Source organism: Gavialis gangeticus, unplaced genomic scaffold (genome assembly GCF_001723915.1).
Source record: "Gavialis gangeticus isolate Ggan-Ray unplaced genomic scaffold, GavGan_comp1, whole genome shotgun sequence".
Taxonomy (NCBI): domain Eukaryota; kingdom Metazoa; phylum Chordata; order Crocodylia; family Gavialidae; genus Gavialis; species Gavialis gangeticus.
In genome coordinates this window covers 61,660,511-61,670,980 of record NW_017729025.1, presented here as the reverse complement: position 1 = coordinate 61,670,980, position 10,470 = coordinate 61,660,511, and the positions used below count along the sequence as shown (strand labels likewise).

Sequence of the window (10,470 nt, the reverse complement as noted above, 5' to 3'; positions counted from 1 at the left end):
CTTAGTGCTTGCACTTCACACTCGTTAACAGACTTTTCAATCCACCTCACTGATCTTTGTCCTAGACAGAGCAGAAAGCATAAAAGAACTCATCTCTGCATGTTTGTCCTCCTGACTACTCTTCTCTTCATTCAGCCCCTCCTGATCGTAACTAAGCATGATAATGTATTCAAGTACAATTCACCATTTGGAGACTAGCAAGATGTCAGGCATCCACAAGACTGTCTTAAAATTCAAGTGGACTCTATTCTCTCTTCATTAGGTTTTATACACTATCCAAAACCACTGGTACTAATTTAAACATGTCTGAAGGAGCATTACAAAGAATACACGCTGTTCTTTTTTTGCCTTCAAAAGAAATACAGTTAGACTTAAAAGGTTAAGAGAAATCGGATGGTTGCACTCAACTAGGGAGAGCTGATTAAAAAAAAAAGTCAAACACACACAGAAATAAACCAACAAGCAAGAATCCCTTATTTAAAAGAACTGAGTTTTAATTATTTTCTTAAAACTAAAAGTTGACTTGCAAGAAATATAGCTTAGTGATGACTAACCAGCAATGAAGTTCAGCACATTTTTTGCTTATGAAGAGGATCCATTATATGCATATTTAAGAAACTGGGTATGTTGCTATTTTTCACCTTTTCAGGTTAACACAACAAATGTGAATGATCCATCTTTTATTTACTACATTATTTTTTTGGCACCATGGCCATAAGATGTTCTTGATGACAACTGAAATTTAAGTAGTAATGCAGAAAACTGGCATGCAAACTTTCTTCAGTTAAATATTAAAATGCTGCACACAAGCAAAAATATAGGTTTATCATAATTTCAAATGAAATGTTAAAGTCCTTTAAATGGCAGTAGTTAAAACAATTAAAAGTACTAAACAAAATGGATTCTCTTTTTAAATTCACTTAACCAACCCCGTCAATAAATTGAACCTCCTGCACTTTGGTGGAAAATGTTCTCTCCTGACAGGATGACTCAGAACCTTAAATATGCAAATAACCAGAAACATCTTTAGTTCAAATGTTTATTGGAACACTGCAATTCACATTAGCTTCATGTGTGTTCATTCATTCAGGACCCTTAAGAAGTGCCAATCTTCTGTGCTTGCTAGGTTGTTTAATAAAGGCCTCTTACTGGACTGTATACAAACAATCTAGTCTTCTGAAAACAAATTAATCCTTTATCTAGAAGGCTTCCTGTTATATTAACATTTGTGAAAAGGTGTGTAAAATTTAGTATTCTGAAAATTCCCCCCCACAAAGTAGACAAGCATTCCAGATGCCCCAAAAGCTGAACCACTTAGACAACTAGATCCTTATTAGGCTTGTCAGCCCATCTGGTTTATAAACTTTGTTAAGCAGCAAATCATTCCAAACTGAAGATGATTTTTTTAAGAAAACTGTAAAGAGAAAGCAAAAACTACAAAAAAAGGAAAACAAGAGTAGTCCTCACCACAGCATCAAGATTGCACATAAAATTGGGCATAGACAACTCTGCAGTAACTTGAAAACAGGCAAGTTCACCTTCCCAAGAAAGTTAAATTAATAATTCTTCGAAGTGGCAAGTAGTACTAGACTAATGTGCCCAATCTGAAAACCAAATGAAACAAAATGAAAACCAGGAGTGTCCAGGAGAGGTATTCTAGTAAATTCTACACTGGAAGTCCTGGATTCAAATCTTTTCTGAGGTCTTAAGTAGAAATCATTCAAATCAGCCAACCTGCATCTATTCACATTATATAAAGCCACTAAACCAGTGGTTTGAGTCTCCAGCCTGCAGGCCAGATAAAGCCTGTGGAACCATGTTATCTGGGTACTCCCCTGCTGGCAAATTTCTAAGCCCTGTAAGCTGCATGTGTTGTGTGTATGGCCCAGGCCACATACACTTGATCAGGGCTGGGGCTGGGGCCATACACTGGGCCAGCCGGCCATGTCAGATCAGGACCTGGCTAGACACACTGGTTTGGGACCATGAAATGGATCTGGCCTGCAGAATACCACATTAGTCAACCTGCTCACAGGGCCAAAAGGTTTGGCACCACTGGATGAAACAGTTCAGTGTTCAGCAATGAAGCTCTAGGCTGTATAACAAGAAGGATTTCTATACCTCCCTGCCTTTCTGCCATCTGACACCACCAGGGAAGGAATCCTGCCTTATCTGCACATCAAAGAGCAACTCAAAAGACACCTCTCATGGACCCAGAGGAACAAACTTCCACCTTCAGCTTCCTCTGTAGAAAAATGAAGTTTATTTTCTACCTGTGGGCACTTTTTACCATCTTTAAATTTTCCCTGAGCCTAAGGAAGGGCACATGGGCCCGAAAGCTTGCAAAAAAGATTTTTTTTTGGTAACCTCTTAGTTGGTCTAATAAAAGGTATCATCTCTGAATGAAGAATTCTAGAGTTTTGCGTTCCTCAATAAAGCTGACACTTTAATAGCAAAAGTGTTTCAGATCAGGTTTGGATATATTAGCAGAGCTGTGCAAGGCAGAGGTCAGCAACCTTAAAATTTAGTGCACCATTTCTAAAACAGCTCAGTCTGATGGTGGGCTACTGCTTGCAACCTGTCTAACTAAAATCTCTTCCAGCCCACAGGCCACAGGTTAACCCCTAGCACAGAGGAATTTGTAAAGTGTAGTTATATGCTATTGCAAGTTCATGTAGCACTTATACCTTAAGATCATCACATTCCATATCTTCTCTAGGCTTACTCCACAGCTTTAGGTATTCCACATATTTTCGTTTTTCTTCACGTAATTTCTCTCTTTCCTGAAATAAAACACTTTTCAGAATTAGCCATACAATTGGTCACATTTTATTACCAGGCTCTGCTACTAAAGCCGTGCAATTCTATTCAATTATTTGGTGAACAATAGACAGTTATGTTCAGTAGCACAATAAAAACCTGTTTTTATTTTGGACAAGATCCAAGATGCTTAAAGTAAAAATAATTGCAGAACCAGCCCAATAACAAGCCCAAGGATTATCAAAATGGGTGATATTTTGCAAAAGCAGTCATGATAGAGAGGTAAAAATTGGAACACTTAACTGATCAGTAGTTTTTCTTGTTTTCCAACAGATAGAAAACATGCATTTATAAATTAGTCAAAGGGATACTTTCCAACTAAAATCTGTTGGTAAAGAAGAGGTTTGAACCACTCAAACATCAGGAAAGTAATTCTTGGCCAATTCAGATGTTTGCCTTGAGGCAAAACAATTCAGCAGATAAAGATACCAGCCACACTTGCTATATTTAGATGTGGTTACAGCAAGATGTAAGGCAAGGTAAAGAATTTTTCAAGTTCAAAATTTATTTCAAAGTAGGAGACAGTAAGGTAGCCAATAACATGTTCCTGAATGTGTCAGACTACCATAAAAAAAATTCAGCATCTGCCAAAAATTTATCGTCCTATATATCACTAATGCTGAAACAGAAAAACAAAACAATTGTGATTTCAGATGGCACCTTTAATTGCTCCCATTAATCTGTGGGAAAGGCTATATACTCCAGTAATCTGAATGGCACATGTAGGCTATTATGAAGAGCAAAGGACTTTATATGCAAGGTGCAAATTAAGGAACACCGTAACTAAAAAGCAAATAAGCCAACCAAAACCAGAATGCCATTATACTTTTCAGTATTTTATAAATATGCATATATGGAAGTCACATTACTTTTTCCTTTTCAATCTTGAGTCTCTCTTTCTCCTCTTTTTTCTTCATCCTTTCTTCTTCCACAATCTTTTTTAGCTCCTCTCTCTTTTTCTCTTTATCTTCTCTCTCTCTCTTCTTTGCTTCTATGGCATTTGCCTTTTCTCTCTTTAATTTAGCTTTTTCAAAAGCTGAACAGAAAGAGGATGTTTACCATGTTGCAAATGAAAATAATTATGTGAAACACTTTAAAATAGACAGATTGATAAATAGTTACCATGTGAAGAGATACTGTTATGAACACTGAATTGTTTCTATGCCAACCAAAAATTCCAATTCTGCTCTATCCAGCAATATTTGAAGATCAGAATCCTAAACACCTGAATTTGCAATACCATTATACACAGTCCACAGAATAATTTTAAGGAGATGGAAATCTTGTACATTTCCCCTAGCATATAAAAACTTAAGTTGAAAAAGTTAAACAAGAAATAACTTGAATAACCAACAACATTTTATAACTGTATAACCAACGCACAGTTGAGGAATGAAAGTGTGTCACATTAAAGCTGCACAATCAATAGAGCTATTAATTTAGTTTAAGTAACAAAAATTGCCTTAGAAGTTGAGAGTAAGGAACAAAATGAAATTGTTTCCAATTAGAAATAGGGGCCTGAGACAAAAACTGAAATATTGACTTGTAAGAGTTTTTAAAAGTTAGCAGGTTTCTAGAATGGAGTCTGCCACCTGGTTACCATTTGGAAGTCACGACAATACTGTTTACATCCCTAGGTTTAATTTCCAATGCAGTTTAATTTAGCTGTCATGTTTGAACTATAAATTAATAAGACTTCATAGCAGCTCTTTAGATCAAGTACTACTTGCAACCTAGCCAATGCCACAGGCCACAAGTCTCCATCCCTCCCCCAAGAGTACCCAAGCTGCCTCTGCTTACCCTCACCAGCAATCCCTATCCCCAACAGCAAGAGACAGTGGCAAATTCGACAGTGAAGGTAAGCACCTAATGTGAGAGCACCAAAGGAAATGAGCAACAGAGCAGCTGCATGCCATGGATCCCCTCCCCCCATGTCATCCCAGACCACTTCACACCTTTGCAGACTGGATTTAACCTCTTCCCAGGCTGGATTTGGTTTGTAGGCTGTTAATGCGCATTCTAGCCAGGCAGCATAAAACTTGGAGGGCTGACAACATACATAGTCTTTACAATAAACACATGCCACCTCACTTCTAGAAGCAATTCAGTTTGGAGCTGTACAAAGAGTGCATTTGGTTACCCATCTATCCTTGATCATCCCGTCAAATGAAAGTTCAGCTAAAACATCGTCCTAATGTGAAGAACTAGATCAAATCTCATACTCGGATTCTTACAAGATTCAAGCACCTAAGTGTCCTCTTCCCTCCTTTGTCACTTTCAGCACATACGGGTAAGTGGCCTCCATATCGACCTCTTTGCACAAGTGAGCCCCTTCCTTTCCCCAAGTGCTAGTCTTCTCAGAAGATAAGAGAAAAGCCTCGCATAAAAATGGAAATGCCAGAGTTTCTATACAAATGCCAGCCCCCAAGTCTACAGTCCTTACTCAGTTAAGGCTCCTCTTCAAAAGGAGGAATTGGTTTGCCTGAGAAGGGCTGCAGAATAATAAAGTCAAGCCTTACCTCTAAAAGAAAAGGGGCACCAATTTAATCAAAATAATATTTAAGACATTTGTCAAACCAATGTAAAAAGCTCTTATTTTGTTTCAAGCAAATTATTTTGGTTTAAGTCCTATCTGATAGAGCCCCAAAATATCATTAATACAATGAGCTTTTGAGCCTGCAGGAACTGGCTCTAACAATCAAAGAAGGGGTTAACTTACCCATGGCCTGCATTTCTTCTTTTTGTTTCTGAAGCCGGGCCCTTTCTTTTGCTAGTTTGCTTCTATTTCCTTGGGTATTTGGTTTATCAGCCACCCTGTCTTCCTGGGTTGGGAGGGGTGGGGGGGGAGAAAAAGAGAATCATAGCATCTCTAACAGGAAAATAAATTTCAATTCATCACAAATTTTGAAAGAGTTGAACAAAAAAAAAATCAAGAATACACTGTAGCTTTGCTTCATATTAAAGCTACTGCTGTGGCTTAGGCATTTGTCTAATAATGGGAGAACTGAAACAGGTTTTTTTTACAGTTAAAATTACTTAAAATTTAAGTAATAGGATGTGGTTCATATGAACAGGTGCATATCAATTTCCATTTGTTGTTGCCGAAAAGGAGACAAAATGTAAAGTTATTTCTGTGGCTGGTAGAACCACCCCAAAAATCCACACATCTATCTTTAATTTCCATCAATTGGAAGAAAAAAAAAAAAGATTGCATTTCAAGTGTTCCTACTTTCCTCCTCATATCCCCATGTTTACTGAGGAAAATGAGAAGCCTTAACATATTGCAGCTTAATAATAATTAAATATTATTCAATAATTTAATCTGAAATAAGGAAAATAAATCTCAATGTAAAGTCAGTTTTGGTAGTACTTACATGACTTATAGATGGCCTCTTTGGAGGCCTCCCTCGTCGCTTAGTTGCAGGACTGAAGATAAATGTGGGTGGGTCATCAGGAAAAAAGTAGGAGAAAGTTTGTTCTGCTATCTTGTATTTTGCAACTGATGTCGCCTTAGCAGGAAAGTTGAAAACAGATATTAACTGTTAAGTTAATAGTTCTTCATGCACAAACTCACAGTTAAATGAAGAATTCAGGAAAACAATGAAACTACCTATAAGTCTGTTAGTGAGGGTAAATTGTATTCTAAAAATACAGAAATTATCTAGTAAGAGGCGACTGATAAATGACAGATCTCAAACATCTCACCAGTTCCTGCTGAATAGTAATGGTAATGGAATATTTGTGCCCGAGCAAAGAATTTGGCCTCAAAAAACATGTGTGCAAACTTCAGTTAAAGTCATTTTAAAACACATTATTTATTGAAAGGTAGTTCTTACATATTTGTCAATGCTGAAATTCAAGGATGAGAGTCTTGCTCCCATTTTGGTGTCTGTATGCCATGTAAAGTTTCCCTTAAAAATGGTGCTGGGAAGGAGGCAGGAAAAAGGTGCTTGCAATACAAAGACCCCAGGCACTGCTACAAGACAAGACAGGCAACCCAGAGAAATTGCCATAAAACTTAACCCAAGAATCTCACTAGCCCTCAGACAGCACAGTAGCTTGAGGTTATTAAGATCATTTAAATCTGACCTAGGCATCCACCCCCATATTCTGCAAAATCTAGAGATTCAGTGCAGGCAACCCCCGCTTAATGCGGTTTTGCTATAGTGCTCATTAAAAATACCTACCTGGTTTCACTTAGTACTCAGTGGTTTCGTTATAAACACTCAGCATGGCAGGTAGGGCAACAGCAGTGGTAGCTACATCCAGTGAAGCAGTGAGTGGCAGGTGGTGGGGCCCAGGCTGGGGTGGCAGGAGCAGAGGGTCCACTCCTGCTGGAGCAGCCAGTGGGCAGGGAGAAGCAGCAGTGGTGGCAGGCATGAGCACAGGGCCCGGGCTGGTAGGAGCATGGGGCCTGGGCGAGCCAGTGCTCAGAGACACATGCGCAGTGTTCCCCAGCCAAGCCCACAGAGCCCCACCGTCCCCAGACTGCAGCCTGTGATCCGTGCCGCTCTGGTCATGCACTTACCCACTGGAGCCCCACTGCTCACCGTTAATCGGTGACTCAGACCCCGCAGGCAGGGTGGCTGAGGTGTGCTGGTAGCCATGCACAGGTGTGCTGGTAGCCAGCAGGTGTGGGCCAGCAAAGGCCATCGCACGGGCAGAACAACAAGGCCAGAAGGAGCCGATGCCTTCCCTGGCACTCCAGGCAAGGCACTGCGGAGGCTCCAGCAGGGCCAGGGCCAGCAGGAGTGCAGGAACCAATTATATTTATTTCTATTAAACCCTACGGGAAAACGGGTTTTACTTAAACGTGGTTTCACTTAGGGCTCATTTTTTCAAGAGCCAATTAATAGTGCTAAGTGGGGGTTGCCTGTAGAGGAATTGACCATGGAATTTTACCACAGCCTTTAGCATTCTGAGATTTGCCAGTTAGGATTCTTGTCAGTTTAGGATTGATTCAAAGCCCACTTGAGTCAAAATGGATTCCAGTATACATCTCCTGCTGCAGAACAGGACACAAATACTGTAAATGTAATCATTTGCCTAGAACAGGGGATGTCAACCAGGGAAACATGTACCCCTGGGGGTACTTGGGAAGGCACCAGGGGGTGCGCAGCGTGCTGTTGCTGTCATGCATCCGGCTGCTGGAGGACCACCCCCCTTGCTCAGCAAGGGCTGCTGGGGGAACCCCCCTGCTCCACATCTGGAAGGGGGTCACCGCCTCAAAAAAAGGTTGAAAAACTCCTGGTCTAGAAGGATAATTTTACAGTAAAGACACTAGCTTGTTATGACATGACTGACTAGCTATATTTTGTATGATTTAGAGAACACATCACTTGTATGCTATTGGTGATAAACAGAAGTTAACATACTAGAATTCCTTTTCTTGCTTAAACACACCATCTGTACTGTATTTCAAGAAGGACATCTAATAAAACCATATTTAAATTTTGAGTAAAAAAAAGGGGGAAAAAGTTAGTTACTGGAGAGAAGAGTTTCTATAACAGGTGCCATTTGGAATAAGAGACAACAGTGCAATTTTAACTATATGCTTTATATAAATCCATACCAGAGTCCAGTCCATTTGTTTAAGAGAGTCAAATACCTACTTACAATTAAGCTTAGTAGCCATGAGAAGTGGAATTTACTCTAGCCCAGAAAACAGCTATTTAAATAGGTAACTTGAAGAGAGAAAGTACAAACATTAATTTAATATTTCTAGATCAGTGTTCTTTCTTTCTCTTCCCATCCCACAGAACAATTTCACCTTCTTATTTACCTTAGTTTTAATGACTCCATCATGTTGTTCACAGTGTTGTTTCAAAAAAAGTTTAAGTCTATCACGAGAAAATAAATGTTTTCTCCTGCTGTAATAGGAAAAAATACGTTACCAATGATGTTTGATCTACATTCTCTTATTACTGCAAATTTTGAGATTGTACTTCAAATGAAGAGACAGAAACTTTGCCTATTGGAAAACTTGTCTTATTTCCCTCAGTCAGATTGTAATTTAGTATTATTGTAGCTAAACATTGCTCTCAGAAATTCTAATGAGAATAAATATTGCTTCAGAAATAAGGTAAGAAACAGCCACTTAAGTTCTCCACGATAGGGAATCTGACTTTGTTTTAAAACCATAGAAGAGCAACATCTCACGTGCGCATGTGTGGGGGTGCACATGCACAAAACCATGAAAAATCCTCCATAGCTTATTGTTTCTACATGAACCCTCAAAAAAGTTAACACACCCCTTATTATTTTTATTAATACATATTAAAGTAGTGGCAGAAAAGGTCCAACCAAAGATTGCAACCTCACTGCCTGACAGGGTATGTGAACATATATAATAGGAGGGACAGTACCAACGCTGAAAAACTTACTAAATAGCATGCAATAAGATAAACAGTATTTCTGATTTTGCAAAGGCCCCATTTCAGCAAAACAATATTTAAAAGAATGTTTGAAAGTAAGCACATGCTTAAATGCTTCGTTGAACAAGTTTGGATTGTTCAATCAGGACCAAAGTTGCATAAAAGTGGTCTCCAAAACAGCTGGCAGTTGAACTGAGACAGCTTAAGAAACAATATTTTAACCTCAACATTCTTCCATCCCCCAAACCTGTGTAGATGTTCTTATTACACAAAGAAATATTTCTAATATTATTAAAAACAAATTATGATATAGAAAGAAAAACTGGAACTAAGTTATTTGTAATACTTCAAATGTTATTGGAACCAGGCTGATTTCCTCAAACTATTAACTCAAAAAAGGTTTTGTTTAAACTCATTGTCATTTAAATTATGTAGTTTTATGTACATGAATTCTCCATTTTAAAAGGAGTAAAAATATATGTTGCCATCTGTAAATCAGTTGAAAACAATTGCAGGACTTTATGAAAAAAAAAATGGAACTGTTGAACAAACACAAACACCACAATACAGTCAACATTATACAAATAGACAATCATTTGTTTCAGTATTTTTCACTAGACACTTTCAACTAAGTATTATTAGTCTGGTCCTGATCATAATTATAAGTACGTCAGATAACCTACATGATTCATCTATCAAAAAAATAAGGCAAGTAATTTTTACCTTAACTGAGATGCTTTTACAATTACAGATTCATATAGCTCTTTTTTAATAGGCTGGACTTTGTACTTGAATAAGGAGGGATCAATTATGGCTTTTTTCTTCCTAAAAATATAAAGTAAAATCGAAGTATTTTAAAACTCAGAGACACAAATAAATTCTTTAATAGAGATTTTAAATCAAAAGCTTTAAAATGCAAAGCACAATAAGCTCCTGGAAATACATAAGCATGTAAAAATGCTCACAATTTCTAGTGGAATGAGAACTGACCCAGTAAGCATTAAAACAAACATTCTAAGTCATACACACACACACACACGCTTACTCCATACTAAATCTTAAACAACAACAGGATAAGTTAATTTAATAAATACAATTAGTTTTGAAGTTTATATTGCAAAATGCATGGGAGTTATCATTACTTCCAGCCATGAAGCAAATCACTATACTACTGTAATAATTTAAATGCAACACTGTAGCTGTCAATATTCTTAAAGGAAGAGTTTGCATGTCAATACATTCATTTTTCTTTTCTTTTTTTTGGGGGGGGGGGGGG

The 10,470-nt window shown here is 38.1% G+C and overlaps 1 protein-coding gene across 1 annotated transcript in view; it reads right to left on the bottom strand.

Annotated features, from left to right (window-relative positions):
• Positions 1–10,470, bottom strand: part of BAZ1A (bromodomain adjacent to zinc finger domain 1A) — a 120,193-nt gene that overhangs the window by 60,566 nt on the left and 49,157 nt on the right. The window contains 6 exon segments of the mRNA XM_019519920.1: positions 2,688–2,783; positions 3,690–3,856; positions 5,540–5,642; positions 6,195–6,329; positions 8,603–8,690; positions 9,918–10,019. Coding sequence (XP_019375465.1) covers positions 2,688–2,783; positions 3,690–3,856; positions 5,540–5,642; positions 6,195–6,329; positions 8,603–8,690; positions 9,918–10,019 — 691 coding nt within the window.